This window comes from Diadema setosum, chromosome 21 (genome assembly GCF_964275005.1).
Source record: "Diadema setosum chromosome 21, eeDiaSeto1, whole genome shotgun sequence".
Taxonomy (NCBI): domain Eukaryota; kingdom Metazoa; phylum Echinodermata; class Echinoidea; order Diadematoida; family Diadematidae; genus Diadema; species Diadema setosum.
In genome coordinates, this window is record NC_092705.1 from 3,556,532 (window position 1) to 3,576,017 (window position 19,486).

The 19,486-nt window shown below is 39.3% G+C and overlaps 1 protein-coding gene across 3 annotated transcripts in view; it reads right to left on the minus strand.

The window, feature by feature from the left end:
• Positions 1 to 1,051: 1,051 nt before the first annotated feature.
• LOC140244317 (protein unc-93 homolog A-like) overlaps positions 1,052 to 19,486 on the minus strand; it is a 47,994-nt gene continuing 29,559 nt past the window's right edge. For all 3 annotated transcript variants that reach the window (XM_072323960.1, XM_072323959.1, XM_072323958.1), the window contains exons 3-8: positions 9,282 to 9,500; positions 7,821 to 7,997; positions 4,130 to 4,410; positions 2,988 to 3,194; positions 2,400 to 2,460; positions 1,052 to 1,601 (exon numbers count right to left, since the gene is read on the minus strand). In XM_072323960.1, the coding sequence (XP_072180061.1) occupies positions 1,267 to 1,601; positions 2,400 to 2,460; positions 2,988 to 3,194; positions 4,130 to 4,410; positions 7,821 to 7,997; positions 9,282 to 9,500 (1,280 nt within the window). In that variant the 3' untranslated portion in view covers positions 1,052 to 1,266. The remainder of the gene's footprint in view (positions 1,602 to 2,399; positions 2,461 to 2,987; positions 3,195 to 4,129; positions 4,411 to 7,820; positions 7,998 to 9,281; positions 9,501 to 19,486) is intronic.

Below are 19,486 nucleotides of genomic sequence, written 5' to 3' on the forward strand. Positions count from 1 at the left end.
ATTAATCTTCTCTTCTTCCCAACTTGCTCCTCCTCCTTCTCCTCCTCCCTTCACTGTTTCATCTTCAACAAAAATAATCTCTTCTTTTCTTCTAAGTCTTTATACCCCTCTTCTCTCCCACCGCTGCTCCTAAATTCCTCTCCTGTTTCTATCTTCCTCTCGATTCTTCCGCAACTTCTTCTCATCTGCGGTAACATCATCATCATCATCACCGTCAAAGCAACATGCACTGCTATAGGAGCGACAGCTCTGTAGCACTTGTTAGGTTTCCAAATAATTATACTCTTGATATTCCCAAAGTCATAGCCTTTATATACACATATTCAATGCACACATGTAAAGTTATCTACTATCTTTGGTAAAACCATTAGAGAGCTTGCACCACCATATATCCACAATGATAATGTACGACTTACTCTGCAATGTGCATCTATTCCGTGCATGGTGAAGAACAGTTATGGATTCCCACGAAACCTAGTAAGGCATATGGTTAATCAACAAAGTACAATCACATGTTTTACAATAATACATAAATATGTTTTAATCATAGACGGGTCGGTATCCAACCGTTTCTCGTCAGTTATCAAAAGAGTTTGATTTGTGATTTAAGTATTAGAAAACATCATATAGGCACTCTGCAGGAAGTCATAGCTATACTAGGGAAGGCATCTGTACAAAGTGATTAGAATTAAAAATATATCGAAAATGCAATCCCATTTTGAGTGAATCAACATCACAAACGTCGACATATATATGCGCCTGCCATTGCATTACGAACTGCAACGGATTCTGCTCTCTTAACTCGCTGCATCTCAGGTGATGCCATAAGTTAACGAACATCCAAATTCTTCAACATGTATTATGTCGCACCTATTGTTACTATCATTCTTGCCTATCATATCGCGCTTAAACAATTTGGCGCTACAAACTGTTTGACTGATACCGAGACTTGCTCCGTATGACCGTCTGTACACAGCGCATGCCAACATAAATTGCGCCTCAATGTCACTCTGGAAGCATGGTCAGTCTGCTTCAATACTACTAGTATACGAACCCGAGTAACGCTCTGTGCAACTTACAATAACCAGCTCTCTCCTAGCCCCTTATAAATTTCAACTGAGATGTTCTAATGCTGACTGAGGATTTTCAGAGGGGCACTTAAAAGACGCAAGGCGCATGGTGGAGGCTAACAATGAAGACCTCGATACACAAACGATGATGAATTCAGACTAAATGCTTAAAAAGCGGCAAATATATGTATTCCTTTCAGAGTTCTGCGGGTTTGTCATTGCTCTCTACTTCGAGCATCGCTTTCAGCTCGCCTGGCCGCTGGTTCCCCTTGTCATCGATGTCGGCCTCTTTGGTCACGCTGTACGCAACCTTCGCGTCCTTCGACGACGCCTTGGACCACCTGAGGGACGCCTCGAGCCCCGCGTAGCACACGGAGGCCACGGCGAGCTCGACTAGGACGATAAGAATGACTGTCGACACGCAGAAGGAGTTACTGTAGCCATAGGCTGCTGCCATGGAGATGGACTGCCATACCTGGAGATTGGAGAAAGCCGGCTCCTGCGTGTGGTAGAAGACTTCGCCGAACAGTGCTGCATGGAGTTACAAAGAGATGGCGGTTAGAGGGCGCACATGACAGAAAAATTCTGATAACGAAATAGACTTAATAACGGTGAACCTGCGACACATGCACTTTACACAATCTTAGAATTGGATTCACTCATATCGCATCTATGGAATCATGAAGCCTGTGTCGAATACTATGGTTAACAGACTACATGAGTATACAAAGAAAAGGTTAAGTCAAAACATTATGATAAAAACAAAGCCATAGCCATATGGCTGTACTCTGCATACGAAAATAACTTGAAATCATCGTCACTCAAAAATAAATAAAGTAATTGCTGAAATAAATTTGACAGATCAATCAATGTACCACTAATTTGTCATCACTTTTTGAAGCACTCTGCTAGGATTATGAGGACATTACTGCCCGCAGGAGACGCAGAGGTTCCTGGGCTCCATCGTCAGCAATGGTTCCGTTCCTTAAACACGGAACACCTTGCTCAAGCTACTTGAAAAAGGACACCGGAATCGTTTATTCATGACGGGCTTGGATTCATCAAACTATTACGTAACTAGGTTCCAACTTCTGATGAGGGAATCTTGGGCAGCAGCACATACTACTGCAGGAAACATATGTTTTCTATAAACTACCCATCTGAAAACAAAAATATCATATTTTCTCATCTCCTGAGATGTCCGTACGGGCGTTCCGAAGATTTATGACTTGGAACATCTATCATATTGTGCTCGCATTATTACACAGCGGGTACACGTTGCTCCTAAAACATTTAATGTACCATGTCGATGAATTTTACGGCACCCACCTCGTATTTGGCCTGCCCAGATGGCATCGATCACTCCAACTGTAGCAGCAACCACCATTATCTGTCGGAGTATGCATTAAAAAAACTATTATCACTGGAGAAACCGGAACTCGACTAAATCATGGCATATCATAACAACATAAGTTTAAAAACGTCTGTAAATTGAGTGAGTGACCATAGCTAGTAAGTAGGAATAAGTTCCCTCGAAATGAATATTAATTAAAAAAAAAAAATCCCACATAGTTTTACGTAAATTTATACAAATCTAGCTAATACAAGGGAGAGCAAAAGCAAAGGAATGCATCAAAATTGTATACGAATACCTTTCAAATGATATTCTTTTTCGCTGTTTTCTCTATCACAAGATATAACTATGGTGCCTTGAAAAGTAAAACCGGAATTAGTGAACTCTCGTAATACTCTCAGTAATATCACAGTCTCTGCGATTCGCCATTTGCGATTTGCGACATCTTTTCTATAAGGCCACAATGCACAGAACGCGGAAACAAGCGTGCTTAAAATACGGATCGTGAGTTCATTTACCCATCGAGATCGTATAAGGATCTACATATCTTTGTGTGTGCCTACCTTAGCGATGTCATTGATGCCCGGAGTCCAGTAAAACAGCGACATCATGATAGCAACGTAGGACAAGATGCCGAGACAGAACAGCGCCACCCTACCCGTGTGCTTGGCGATCGTGCCCCAGATCCCGCTGAACGCCGAGAGAGACAGCCCATAACACGTCATCACGAACCCGACCCAGTGGACGCCAAACACGCAGGTGACGTACGACTGTGGAAAAAGAGAGGAAGCGAGGAAGGATAGAAAAAATAAGGGCGAAATTATCTCCTTGTTAATACTACATTTCTGTTATCACTGCAATATTATCCTTATCTACAGCAACTTACATGTTCATTGATGATCATTTCGCAGACCAGATTTTTTTTTTTCACTTTCGTTCGAGAATTACAGGCTCCTCAGGAGAAGATGAACCTCTTGCACACCCTTGCACAATCCAATATCATGAAAATTTCCAGACATTCATTTGACCCCGAAGGGATATGTTCTAATCTCTCTAGGGAAATCTCCGTGGCCAACGACAAATTTAAGGACCTCCAGAAAAGAAAAGACAGGCACGGACACACAGACAGACACAAACACACACACACACAGACACACATGCAAAAAAAAAAGAACAACCTCACAGATCATTGAGGTCCATTTATGACGATTTCGCGTCCTATGATGTTTATAATTCCATACTGCAGTAAAATCTAATAAGTAAACATATAGATTGGCAGTTTGGGTAGAGAAGAAGAATATAAGCAAATGATTGCATGTAACGAATGTATACATACGACTGAACAACACCATAGTCAGAGTAAATAACTACGATGAAAAAAATGTTACTCACGATGAGAGAAGAAAGAGATATCTCAGTTGAAAGAAGGCAATATTTTAGAATGACATTTTTTCCGAAGTGTTCTGACAAGTTCTAATAAAATACAGTTTACGAGGCGTTTATGAATTGTTTCGTTTGAACAGGTCAGAGATTATTTCAATCCTGAAAAGAATGCAATCAATGTGAGCTAGCATGAATGAGAACATTGTAGCTCAAGATTAGTTGGGGTCACCACTATATATCGGAACACACATCTCTGTATTGCAGTACAATTTCGTTTGATAAATACTCTAAAATAAGGAAACCATAAACCCTTGCAAATTACCTTAACAAAGTCGGCTGACATGAACGATTGTCTTGCGCCGTTGAATACGGTGAAGGGTATGAGTAACAGCATCCTGTAGTCTTTGAGCAGTCGCAGGGTGTCCATGAACAGACTGCACGTGCCCTTCTTCTTGAGATGGCGACTGCTTTTGAGACTATCGAGCAAGAAGACGGACATGACAATGGCGACGATGCCCAGAACAAGGCACACTGTTAGAAGGCTGTTCATCAGCCGCTTCTCCGGTGGGTTGCAGTAGCCCGTTGCGTTAGGGTTACTCGTCTCTGAACAAGTTAACAAAAAGAAACAAAAATCAGGCGAATGAAAAAGGCACACATATTCACTTTTCTCACGGTGGCAAGCTTCCTCTGCACCTGTGAAAATATCGAGATATGTAATAACAATAACTTACAGAAAACAATACAGACGAATTAAAAATCCTGCCCTTGTTCATGCTTGATGGTATAGTATATGTCAAGGTTCAAATCTTCTGGTGTTTATGCTACGTAGTATAACTTAATGTGAACAAAATACCACACTGGATACTATAAATCTTGTCGGGTACTATAAACCTTATAAAATCTATAAATCTAATCATTATTACGTGGAAGAAGACACAGATAACACATACACACAAACAGACAAACAGACAGACAGACAAACACACATACACACACATCAACTGATGATAATTTACCATCGAGGTACATATACGTACGGGAATAATTATTAATGTACAAAGGTACAGGACCTCTTTTTTACATTAAGGTGAACTTGTCCTTTAAACATGACATTTAGTACGCGTAAGAAAAGTTTACGTCGGAGAAGAGAACGGATATTACAAGACAGGTTATCATCTATGGGCAAGAAATCAAGTTTTTCATCAATTTCCGCTGCATCCTATCATCGGTAATTGCAATGTAATTGGCCCACGGTGGGTTATTAGTCTGAGTAGGCCTATAACTCCACTCTAGATGGTTCGAAATTTAGGGCTGTATAACGCCTTTTTATTCATTTCTCTTTGAGGGGGAGGGGGCATAACATCCGATGACGGAAGTGACAAGCTGTGACGCAAGACAGTGTCAAACTGTACTCGCCAACACGGTCGCTAAAAATCTTCTCAAGTGAAATTCACAACTATATTTATCGCATCAAAAGTGTGATCCACGTATACATAGGGCCTACTCAAGAGTAAATTTCACCACATGTTTCTCGGATCAAATCATGATCCATCTTCTGTACCCAAAGTCGACAATTTTCCTCGCAAAACATTCATCAAAACATTCGGTTAAAGGTCCAGTTTACCTTTGGGAGCAGTGATTTCAAAAATGTTCAAGATATCACATTTGATGCATACGTGTAGATCTGTTGTATCATAAAACATCCTACCATATGAAATATTTGCAATAAAACCTAAAATATAAGGAGATATCAGGGTTTTTCTCAGTAAACCGTAACTGTATACGGTTTAGTCTGGAAACATTTTTATTATAACTATTGTTCACATTTTGTGTATTTAACAACACTTAACATCGATTATACGGATTCAAATTTTGACAGTGGCTGTTTCTATCCCTAACTCACATTTTAGAACTATTTTAAAGCACTAATGCTTTCATCTGCAAATGGTAAATTATGCCTTTAATGCTCGTGGCAAAAGGAAATACCCACATAATTGAGCTTCAGGTCTGCCACTGATAAGTTCACAATACTATGACATTTCCCGATAAACATGGTGCTGTGTTTTTTATACTTTTTCAAAAAGTATTTTCGTAGAGCATTACACCTCTTTTACGACCAAAACACAGTTTGGAAAAGTGTCATATTGACGAAGGTGAATAAATTGAAGTCTGGTTCCCAGTTTTTCTCTGTCATCATTCCTACTTAAGCAGTCTGCAATCTGCTTGCAGACACTTTGTGACAGTGACCTTATGGGTTCAAGACTGATCTCAGACTTATCTCGTACGTGGGCCCATTTGAATTCCTTCGGTAAAAATGACACACACACACACACACGCACACACACACACACACACACACACACACCAAAGAAAAAAATATCAAAGAATCCCATCAGGAAATGGCCGAGGATATAAATCACCAATTGTCTCACGACTATCCCGGGGGCTGATCGATTGTATACACTAATACTCCTCTTCCAGTTTCACATACGCTTCAGGCAAATATTATCATCATTTTCGTTCTTCACTTTCCCATGGCGCACGCACGCAAGGGATTACCACGGAAGTAGTGACACAAATCATTATAATGTGTCAATAAAAAAAATAACAACAAAAACCAAATGCACTAACATGTGATTGACCTCTTTAAAGGGATAGTATTGTATTGGTAGAGATGATTATTGGGCTTCTAACTTTCTGCGAGATACCAAGAAACCACTTATAAAACAGTACAAAGCATGCCATTCTAAGACGAATTCAAAATTTATTTGATGAAAATCGGTTTTGGAATGGCTGAGATATATAAGTAACAAAGTAAAACAAAGCGATCCTATCTACGATCTAATAAAATGTTGGTCCCACCTTTTACTAGGATTGCTCAGTTTTGGATATCTCAGTCATTTCAAAACAAATTCTCATCAAATAAGCGTTGAATTCCTCTTAAGAGGTTTCTCATTTTCTCACCAAAAATGTCGGAAACCTGAAGTTGGGTCTCAATCAAAACTAAACGATCCTTTTGAGGTGGTATATGTCTTTCTTACATTGTTTCAGTGCTCGATTGAGATCTTATCGACTTTATACTCAGATACAAATGAAATATTCCTAAACTTCTTTTCATGTATGCGAATAACATATTTCTCCCTGATTAAACGAATGCGATTCACTGCAGCATAATGAAATAAAGTGAAACGAGATTACTACTTCAACTTCTTCATATTTATTTTCGCTTGATATTTTAAGCGTCATCTTGCGACGAAACGATGAATGCCAAACATTACAAAGTTAACATATAATATAATAATCTTAAAAAGTAACTAATATAGAGGAGTGTTCGTATACGATGAATGTTTCCAGCGTCACTCTGTCTTTTTGTGCTATAACTATTTCCCCTCGCATGTACACACAATGAGTGAAAGTGAGAACTCGTACCCGTATAATCTTTCCTTGATACTTCTTAACACTGTCTGAAGAAGCGGACAATTTCTTTCAGGGAATCACTGTCACAAGCACCGAATCTCTCCACACATTCATACGCTATTACTCCCCCTTCGTCTTTTACACATATGGCTTTGTATTTTCAATTTCTGTTGATGTCCTGTTGTTTCTGTCAATATTGTTATGACGTCATGCAATGCGTGTTATAATCATTACGTAAAAACAGTCATTTCACAACAACACTTCTCGGTAGACAGGTGCGTTGTACATACACATATTAGCGAGTTTGAGATCTGCGACGAGAAGGCTAAGACGACGCATATCTAGGATTGAACATTAGAAACAGCTGTCCGCATGTGCAGAACACCATTTTTTTTTTTTTTTTTTGACAGCTCTTCATCTAAAATTAAAGTACTGGTACAGTGTATAGTGTTCTAACATTTGACCTGACATTTCAACAAACAATTGAATAAACATGATCAAATGTTAGTGAAAAGTCAGAAGCTCTAAACATTACCTTAGGTGATTTTCTTCAGAAGAAAAAAAATGTCCCTCCCCCTAAACAATTGACATCTCACCTCTGTAGCAATCGTTGGCCCCACACGTCAAGTTGTGGCTTGTGACGTCATCCAGCTCGATGCGTCCCTTGTTGTGGAGGACCAGGGAGGAGATGAGGTTACCAGCGATCTGAGCGGAGTGGTAGAAGACCAGGAAGTAGCCCCAGAACCGGTTGATGGTGGCTTCTCGCGTTACTCCTGGATACACGTGTGTACAAAACAGTTATCTTATTAATATTGTCGAGATACACATGAGTCTAGAAGTACATTTATTTGTTTGTCTGTTTTTGTTTTAAGTACAGTGCATTGCCATTCCAGGAAATTGCACAAACAAGCAAACACAACAAAACACACACACACAATCAAACAAACAAATAAACAAACAAACAAACAAACAAACAAACAACATCAACAACAACAACATTAAGCAGCAACCACAACGGTGATAATAACAACGACAACCCCATCATGGAAATCCGCAATGTATTAGACAGTGTTAGACGTTCTTATTTTATATCTAATGAGGTAAAATGTTGTCCCTGGTATAAAAATAGGTGAAAGTTTAGTACACGAAGGCGTGCTCTCATCTTTGTTTTTCTTTCATTTATCGCTTCTTGATGACGAGTAATTCTTCAGGTTGCGACATGGTTGCCCTTGTATTACTCATAATACTATAATACGGTAAGCTAAACGACAGACAACAAGTCACTTTCAAAGTTCCTGCCATCTCATCATCTTTATGCTCTAATCAAAACTGACAATACGAGTTCAGTAATTTGCAACATGTGCTTGAAGCATCCTGCTGCTTCCTAAAAGAAAATTATTTTGACCTTAGTCGATGGAAAGTGATACGTCGCAAGAAGGGAAAGTGACGACAGTTAATTATCCTCTTCAAGCTGGTCAGGAGTTTCTTGATTTCATGCTTTTCAATCACATTCTCCTGGGTAATCATAATAGATGCCAGGAAGGGAACATTGATATGGATGATATTGCAGAAAGTCACAAGTGCCGTGAAAGGGCTGTAACCTTCGACCTTCTCGTTTAAAAGGTAGCGCACGGCCTCAAGACCATCACCTCCATAACTTGTGTTATACAGCTATTGCGCGTTTCACACCCAGTTCCCGTCACTTATACAGCCTTATTACACCCTATTTAATACTAAGATTTATCTCGATTCAGGTCTGGGTATAAAGCGAATTAAATCCCTGTATAAAAGGTCGAAAAATATCCAACCCGAGGTAAAGTTAGTTCGCTCAACACCTTTTGTACTGCGCGCGACTTGAGCCCGCTTCGGAAGCGAAATAACCTTAGCTCCGCGTAAGTACTAAGTCGTTCAGTACTGCAATTCTCGAACACCAGAGTTGCGCCCAGCAAGGATCTATACACACACTAAAAAGCAATCCCCCTTTCGAAGGCTTGTACATTACCGAAATTTTGTTAAACTCCACGAATCTTTGCCAAATGTCACAGAATTATACCTACCAGCTTTGTGAGCAAAGCTACCAGCCAGCGTGGTGACGTATGTACTCATAGCCGCCCAGAGCGGGGCACAGCTCAGTCCCATGAGGCCAGAGGCGGGCAGGAGTGTCCACCAGGCCGGATAAAAGTTTGCAGCCGTGAAGAGCACATAAGTAGACAATCCGAGAGTGAGTGTCCATTTCAAGCCGAGGTGGTGTATGGCAAACGATGGCAAGAATAAAGCTGTGGACGAGATGGAAAAACAAAAGAAATATCAACCCTTTGCGTCCTTTGAAAGCCGATTGGCACAGAAAACGTTATAGCGTTGTACACACTCTCTATTATTATTGTATGTAGGGGGAATAATATCACCCTTATAGTATACATCAGTGACAAGTCGAAGAAATGTAAACTTTTATCAAAAACTAAAATTTGATTAGTTGTTATCCGACTTTTGTCATTTTTGTATCATTCTGTCATAGGGAATATTTTCCTCTTTCTTTTGAAGTTTATTCATTTTAGGATGGATTTCTTTGCGGATTCGATCGAGTTTTGACCCGATTGAATGAGTCGTTTTTCCCTGGGATTTATACCATGATTCTACTTTGCGATATATATAGCAGCACAACGAGGGTTTGCGGCCCACACTCACAAAAAGATACACTATTATGACACACAGTATTTTTTTCATGGGCTTGGTAAAATATTCGTGTGCATGCTATGTCAGGAAACGAAGTCAGTGAGGTTGACTCAGCAACGTTAAATTGCGTGATAATGAACAGTCCCTAAATAGTAAGTCACTTTCCGTGAGGGCAGAAAAACACGATACTAATGTCCCAACGACTTCGGTTATGTGCACGTGGAAATAATTTCCTATCGGTGAGGCCTCTCAGGCGTGAAACTGAAATAACAGTTTTAAAAAATCCCTTCAAGCTGTCAAACTTTTCTCTGCATGGTGCAGAAACTGATTGCAAAAATCTACAAAAGTTTTCTTTCAGCCGCATTTTATTCTTGATTAGGCAGAGTGCATGACTTCTATGCTAGCCTTTAAAGTTTCATAAATTCCTCCAAACAATCAAACAAAACAAAATGAAACAAACAGAAAAAGAAGATACAAGAACAGAAGACAAATATGCCAGTATGATGAGTTTCTCTCAGCTGGACCTCTTCATGAGAGATTCCATCTACCAAAACGTGTGACAGGGGCGGATCCAGAAATTCCGTAAAAAGGGGCGCCTTTACAAAATTAAGGGGGGGGGGGGGGGTCGCACGCACCCTTTTTCTTTTGATTTCTTTTGTTTTAACAAAAAAAAAAAGGGGGCATTTCAAGATACATTTCAAGATACAATTTCAAGATACATTTCAATACAAAGAATCAAATTTGCTATTATGCAATTATAGTTGTTGCTATGTCGGGAAAGTGTTTTGGTTGTCAAGAACATGCAATGATTATCACTAAGGTATCCAAAACTAAAAGTTTGGAATGCGGTATAATGGTTTTTCATATAATGTTTCGAAATTCTTTGACTACAAAAAGCAGTTCCCGACATAGCAACAACCAATGCACGAAGATGGTAAATTAATATTGCTGGAATACATGGAGTATAGAGATGAGGACTATGTATTTGTTGATAAACTCGTCAGAGGAGAAAACGATAAGTATAATCATAAACGAATATCAGAAATCCAACATAAATTGCATGTCTTTTCTGAATTTCACAATTAAAGGGATATTTCATCCTGATATTATGTTGACTTGCATGCATGAAAACAGAACAATTAGACAAGTAGATCGATAAAAATTTGGAGGAAAATCAGACACAGACACTAAAGAAATGAATTGTAAAAAGTTGAGAGAGTTTATAATTTATCATGTACTATCTCCAGAGGAAAAAAAATCGTCAGAACTGTTTATGATTTATGATAACACTAATGACGTTTTTGTGTCGGTCTGCACGTAAGTTTAGTGGGAAAGAATACAACGTATCGACGAAACATCACAATTAACGCTCTGTCCATCACGTTGTGTTTGCTTCAGAATATAACCAGGACTTTCTTGGTTCTATTTCCGACCGCTGGAAACATTCAGAGTCAGTAAAATAAGATTAATCAGTAACATAAGATCACACAAGTACACGAATGTGTATCTGAATCGAGATGTGCTGCAGCGAGTATAATGAACGTTGAAAAAGCGTGCACAGCGGGTCTATATATTGTATGATATAAGGTGCAGTGGCGAGGTGATGGCGGGAGATGGGTTGGGAGGGCTGCAACCTCCTCCCCCCCCCCCCCACACACACACAAACACAGCTTTGCTTTACTAAAATGATTAATACAATACAAATCGGGGAAACATTACAAAACCAAGAACAACAACATCATTCTGGGTGTTTTACCCGCGCTCTTCACGTTTTTTTTTTTTTTTTTTTTTTTTGGGGGGGGGGGGGGGAGGGGTAAGAGGCGGAGGGTGCCTCTTGACCCAAGAAAGTAAGAGCAATAAGACCCCTCCCCTACCACCACATTTACAAACACCAGAGCTATATATGAAATCGGTGACCAGTCCTAAGCTATATATGAAATCGGTGACCAGTCCTAGGTTGCTCTTTCCTGGTAAACATAACTTGCGCCGCGGTGCATAATATCGTCTGCAACGATTCAACGCTAACTAGCGCAAGAGAATGAAATTCTGCTGTGGAAAGGAAAACGCCTTCTTTACTCGAATAAAAATTAGGACTGTGCTTGCTTTGTGTTGTTTGGACAGGCCAATAAGCCAGTTTGTAATTTAGCTCATGGGCACGTTGGTACAAATGACCTTTCTTTTTTTCTCAGTTGGTTAGGCACTTCAATCGTTTTTAAAGAGACATGGGTACCGGTAAGCTTGCCCGACGTAATAATTCATGGAATTCGTGTTCAAACAATGAATGAACTTGCATAGACCAGGGCCCCGTTGCTAGAAACTTTGCGTTTAAACGCAACTTGCAACTGATTGTCACTGGCCAATCAAAATCATTGTTGCATGCATGTCTTCTTAATAGGGCAGACCCTGAGCCCATCAGAATGGTTGTTTCAAAATTAGCAATTATTTGCAATTGATTGCAACTTTCTTGCAACGGGGCCCAGGTGACCAGAATGGTCCGTCAATCAACCGTCGGGGAAGCATCCATTTCATTGTTTTGCATTGAATACATTAAAAACTGTTTTATTCATATTGCCAAATACCAGGTTTGCTGTCATGCGGATGTACTGGCAACCAGCATGTACAAGGATTGCATGAATAATCATTGTATGACAGATGCTTATCTCAGTGAATTTAAAAACCAACTTGCCTCTTGGTACAAATGACCTTTTTCTGCTCATGCGCAAAGTGGAACTACGAACTGGCTTATTTGCAAGTTAGCCTTGACGTAGAAGAGTAGGGAGAGGAGAGAATACTCGAATATTAAAAAATACTATATCCATATATACCTCGTTATTTTTTCCTCGAAATTATTTGTCTTAAACAACACAGTACGGCTTTGTGTGTCGCCTTGCTAACACTGACTGGACAGCAATAAAGGCCTTTCAACTACGATAGAGGTGCATTGAGGCAGCTCTATCTTTTTTCTTTTTTTTTCGGCCGAATGAATACAAACTAGTTTCTACTGCCCCGTAACGCTTTTTTCATAAATCTGTTGTCTGAGGGTTTTTTTTTTTCCTCCTGCAAAGTCAAAGCACTATCAATGCACTCATTCCGCGCGTGAAACGGCGCTCGTACTGCTCGACCGCGAACCCAAGAATCTTCTCCGATTTCTCAGCGTGGCGCTGTTGAGACGCGAAAACAGCAGACAAGTATGGAAGGCCATCGCCGCCAAAACGCGTGTCAACACCATACGCGTGCATGTCAGAACGTACGCATGGTTGTTTCGTAACGTACGCATGGTTCTGTCATAACGTACGCATGGACATTTGTCATTATAGTTCTATGAAATTCTTAGCGTACGCATGCTACTGTCATAACGTACGCATGTTACTGTCATAACGTACGCGTGGTCTTGCCATTACATACGTGTGCTTCTGTCATTACGTACGTATGGTCTAACAGATTTTTGTCATTACGTACGTAAGGTCTTGGAATTACATACGTATGGTCTCGTCATTACGTACGTATGGCCTTTTCCTTACGTACGCGTGGTCTTGTCATTACGTGCGTATGGTCTCGTCATTACGTACGCATACATTGTCTTTTCATTTCGTGAGCAATATATAGCGGGTATGTTGGAATGACCAATTTGGCGGTAGTCCCTATATGATACCAATTAAGGAGGCTCAAGAACAAGAGTTCCAACTGGCAGTAACTATTCAAACAGCTGTCAATTTTGTAAGGATTCACAAAAGAATTCCACAGGTTTATTTGTGCCTTTGGCGGTTGGGATTCTATGCCGCCGTCTTTCTAAGCAATCTGAAGAGTTCCAACTGGCAGTAACTATTCAAACAGCTGTCAATTTTGTATGGATTCACAAAAGAATTCCACAGGTGCATTTGTGCCTTTGGCGATTGGGATTGTATGCCGCCGTCTTTTCAAGCAATCTGAAGATACTTTTGAGCACTAGCATAATGTTGGCCGTATATTTCGCTTTTTTATTTATTCAATGAAATTACATTTTACCTGATGGTAAAGCACATTGAACAGAAGTAAATCCTGTCCAAAACAATGTGCAAAGTTCAATCATAAATCTGAGGCATAATGTGAAAATATTTGAAACTGTATATCCTCACTGGAAAGCCTATATTATCATTTTCCGATCAACTTCGTCAAATGAAGCTAATAATTATGTGATTATAACAATGGACCTACTACTTATTGACATTCATCGCCTGTTAATCAATTCATGCACCTGTTTCTGTTAAAGGCGTCACAATAACTTTTTGCTGTAAATATGCTTTCCTGCTTTGATCATATTGCCATATCCTTCATAATATAAGATATTCAGCCTGAATGGAAATAACACTACGTTTTGAAAATCTAGAAACTACATGCGCGGAAGATAATAACTCTCTTAGATACGGAAAAATGCAAAAAAAAAAAAAAAAAAAAAAGAGAGAGAGAGAGAGAAAATGCGTGTGCAGCGGTAGTGTATTTTGGGAAAAGATCGCTCAAGTGATCTCATTTGCACGTACTTTACAAGAGAAAGTGAATACTTTGGCAAGTGGATCGTGATTTGTAATCTAATTTTCCCATTTCTCGCACATTGGTTCAAAGTATACATGGACAGTAGCGATTGACAGATAAGTCTTACCATTGAGGCAACATTACCTGCTTGCCCACAAGTGTCCACTGCAGTCATTGATATTCTTTTTTACACAAACTTTGTTGTGTTTTGAGGTTTCCTTTTTTTTTTACTACATATCTCGGCGTAACCGGCTCTGATGTCATCAACACTGTTCAGTGTAATTTGTTTAAGATTTTCAATTTATTGGCTTCTCTGCTCAAGGACCACAACAAATTCCACGAATCTATACATGGAGTTGTTGATTTATGTACTACATGATGTGAAATTATGAAAATCGTCCGGAATGTCCCTTTAAGGGACTACAATACATAACGCAATGTGATACATTCCACAGAGCAGTCATTGAGCAACATTGTAAGTTTTCCTTACATGGATTATGGAATGACGGTGTGAAACGACAAGGTACTGGCAGCAACATCAGGAGAATTGCATAACAATTAAATGCGAGCAAGCGGAGCTAGCGAGCTTGAAAATTGTGACATTTTTTCAGTCCAAAAACTGCCGTTTGTAGCGATGTTTTTTCGCTTTGGAATTTAAGGGGGGGGGGTGCAATTACTGGCAGCAACATCAGGAGAATGGCATAACGATAATATGCGAGCGAGCGGGGCGAGCAAGCTTGAACATTTTGACATTTTACAGTCCAAAAACTGCCGTTTGTAGTTATCTTTTTCGCTTTAAAAATTATGGGCGGTGCACCGGGCGCAACCGCTGGCAATTACTGACAGTAACATCAGGAGAATGGCATAACGATGAAATGCGAGCGAGCGGATTTTGACATTTTACAGTCCAAAAACTGCCGTTTGTAGCTATATTTTTCGCTTTGGAAATTAAGAGGGGGGGGGGGGGCGCCCATAGTGCGCCACCCCCCCCCTCCTTGATCCACCACTGGTAGTCAAGGGTGTCGGTTTATGTTCGTGATTGGGGGAGGTATGACCAGCGAAGGGGCGTCGAAGTGACCAAGCGGGGGAAAGATGTTCAAAATCTGCACTATAGAGCATCCCCAAATTGTTTGTGTTTGTGTGTGTATATGTTTTATATACATGGAAAGGTTAGGAAATAGCCCAGGTCAAGTTTTATTATTGGCAATGCAAGGCATTTTAAGATAGACTAGTATGTATAAAGCAACACTGCAAAATCTATGATCTGGCTTTGATAACGAAGCGTAAGGTACAAAGGTGTACATTCTATATCACATTACGCAACGTTGCAGCGACTCTTTTTGCCATTCGGATGTTCTGAGTACACTGCGCACATCCTGCTTATATTTAGAATGCCAACCAGGGATCACGCTGAATCACAATCTTTTGTCGGTTCCAGGCTTTTTTAACAACGTTCCACACTATATACCTCTTTAATCATGGTTAAAAGAAATCTTAGAAAAATATTTTATTTCTTGATCACCCTTTCATGTCGATTTCAAAAGCAGTTTACTAACCCTTGCATTACCATTTTGGTGAGGTCTTTTTTTATTTTGTTTTTTGTTTTTGTTTTGGGGTTTATTTACCAGCAGATGGGGGGGGGGGGACACGTGCCACTCCCCCCCCTTAGTTACGCCACTGCCTACGCTTTATAATAATTCCTCAGAAGCTGTTGATCTGTGTCGTAGCATCGTTCACAAGGTGGACGCTTCTACTACGCACGTTTATTTTCCAAATAAATTATCCTCTAACTCACATTTGTTTTTTATTTGCCTCAATTAATATTTAAGAAAACAGAGATGGGCAATTCTAATATTGATCTTCGGAATTTGCGAGAATATCTTTAACAATAAACTATGCAGTATATACATCGGCGAGAATCAGTTTACCAACATTAATTGGTTATATTCTAACTAACATTTCTGATCATCTATACAGTATATACCTATTGACGACACACAGAATTTCTATACTTATACCAACAAAACTTGAGACAAACTGCAAATTTCATCTGCATTAGAAAAAAATATTGTTGTTCAACGACGAATTAATCACAGAAACATGAGACAATTTATCATTATGCGCAGACACAGATATTGCAGATAGCGTCTCTGAAGCGTTCTAAGATATTATTCATCTCTTATTTTGGCATGCATATCCCTGATATTGAGCAGAAACATAACACAAAAATATTTTTTTTTCATGGACGGCAAAGGAAAATTTGTGTTCAATTAAGAAAATAAATGCCTTAAACAAAACAAAATTTGTATTCAGATTCAATACATGTATTCATTTATTGTAATCTGACAGTAACACAGTTTTTCAATCTAGCTTTAAAAGAATATAACGTTTTAAATGATTTAACATAATCTGGAAGTGTGTTCCAAAGGTTTGGTCCATTAGGTCTTATAGATTTTTGTGCAATTAAGGTTGCAGGAGGTCGTAGAGGTCGCAAGAGGTCATATAGAGGTCGCAGGAGGTCGTAGATTTGAATCCCGCCCGAATATGTAGGCCTTTGATTATTTTTTTATCGTGGCTACTACTAAACACTGATTAATTCGGTGCCTATACGTTGATGTAGAGCAATATCAATATCAATTGAAACACTTTATCAAATTGACCCCTCCTCCCCCCCCCCGAAAAAAAAAAGAAAGTCCTCCTGATAATTTATTTATCCTAGAACACCAGAGATGTTCGCGTGCATTATCAATTCGCAAAATTTCGCGAGTCAAGGTTTCCGAAATGAAAATGCATGCGACAGTTCTTGCCTGCTATACCATATGCATTGAATGTCAGTGGCGATTCGCGAACGTTTTGTGCCACGAAAAAAGACCGTCGGCTCCAAGTCACGACAATATCATGCCGCGAAAATGTTTTGCTTTTCAACCGAGAAACTATCTTGTTTCACCATGGCTCAACTTCTGTAATAGCCTACTATTTAGAATTACTGTAACAAATCCAAAATTGATGCGTTATTTCTCGTACAGAAAAGGACATTCCAATTGGTATATATAGATTCTGTCTATTTAGCTTGTACCTCTCCTTTATCAAAACAACTATAGAACTATGAGAGTACGTGACCTCTGTACCTACCAGTCTGCACTATATTAAAGCACATCAACACAATTACTTCATTTCTTCCACGATACATTCATCCCCAACTGCAATACCAACCTCCTATCCCACACGTCATTGCAAAGATTTTCGTTTTCATTAATCCGAAGCAACTCCTCTTCCATAGTTCTATCTCATACCACGGACCTTGCAGTTAATAGAAATCACTGCCGGAACGAATCAAATCATGCGCGACACCTTTGCTTTTCTTTCAAATCTCCCATGACAAAGCATAGGCCTATTAATATCTAAAGATCAGGAAACATCTAAATATGTCATTCACGATATGCTTTATGCATTTGATATTTCGGATCACTATTCATGAATGTATTAAACATCAAACCATTCAGGAAAAATTCACGCCTTATATAGTTTAGGGCATATTGCACTCACTTCATCCCTTTATACTTGACAATCTATTTTCACCAACGCAATGCAAAACTCCAGAATATTAAATAACATGGTTTTCTCATATGCTCTGTACTTTCAATTTCCTATTATTTTTTTAGACTGCCGTCTCAAGTTATTAGCCTATTTATAACGACAGACTTCTGCATTCCAATCCCGCCAAAATCATTCTACCATGAACCAGTTAGATCACCGTTTATTCCTCTATCCTGAATTGTTAAAATCAACACAATTTTGCATTCTGTCATCAGACTACTGTATATTCAATTTTACTTATATGAGTGTACTGATTGTGCGCCTTATTGTTCTTGAAAAAAAAAATAAAAAGAATACTCTTTTTCATTTGGAGTACGTTCAATGCAGACAAGAGAATAAAGTCCGATTCTGAATTGAACTAAACCGAACTGATATGTTAACTTTTAATTGCTTTCTCACTGGTTGTGCGAGATCGTAATAGCTACAGAAAAATATATGATGCACTACGTACGCATCGTCGAGTCATTACGTACGCATTGTTCCGTAATAACGTACGCATGGTTCCGTCATAACGTACGCATGGCTCTGTCATTACGTACGCATCGTTCATTCATTACATACGCTTGGTTCTGTCTGAGAGTGTGCCATTTTTATGGAAGGCCATCGCCGCCAAAACGCGTGCCAAACCATACGCATACATGTCAGAACGTACGCATGCTTATTTCATAACGTACGCATGGTCCTTTCATAACATACGCATGGGACATTTGCTATTATTTTTCAATGAAATTCCTAACGTACGCATGCTTCTTTCATAACGTACGCGTGGTTTTGCCATTACATACGCATGGATTCGGAAAAAATGGCACACTCTCAGACAGAACCAAGCGTATGTAATGAATGAACGATGCGTACGTAATGACAGAGCCATGCGTACGTTATGACGGAACCATGCGTACGTTATTACGGAACCATGCGTACGTAATGACTCGACGATGCGTACGTAGTGCATCATATATTTTTCTGTAGCTATTACGATCTCGCACAACCAGTGAGAAAGCAATTAAAAGTTAACATATCAGTTCGGTTTAGTTCAATTCAGAATCGGACTTTATTCTCTTGTCTGCATTGAACGTACTCCAAATGAAAAAGAGTATTCTTTTTATTTTTTTCAAGAACAATAAGGCGCACAATCAGTACACTCATATAAGTAAAATTAAATATACAGTAGTCTGATGACAGAATGCAAAATTGTGTTGTTTTAACAATTCAGGATAGAGGAATAAACGGTGATCTAACTGGTTCATGGCAGAATGATTTTGGCGGGATTGGAATGCAGAAGTCTGTCGTTATAAATAGGCTAATAACTTGAGACGGCAGTCTGAAGAAAAGAGTTAAAAAAATAATAGGAAATTGAAAGTACAGAGCATATGAGAAAACCATGTTATTTAATATTCTTCAGTTTTGCATTCCGTTGGTGAAAATAGATTGTCAAGTATAAAGGGATGAAGTGAGTGCAATATGCCTTAAACTATAGGCGTGA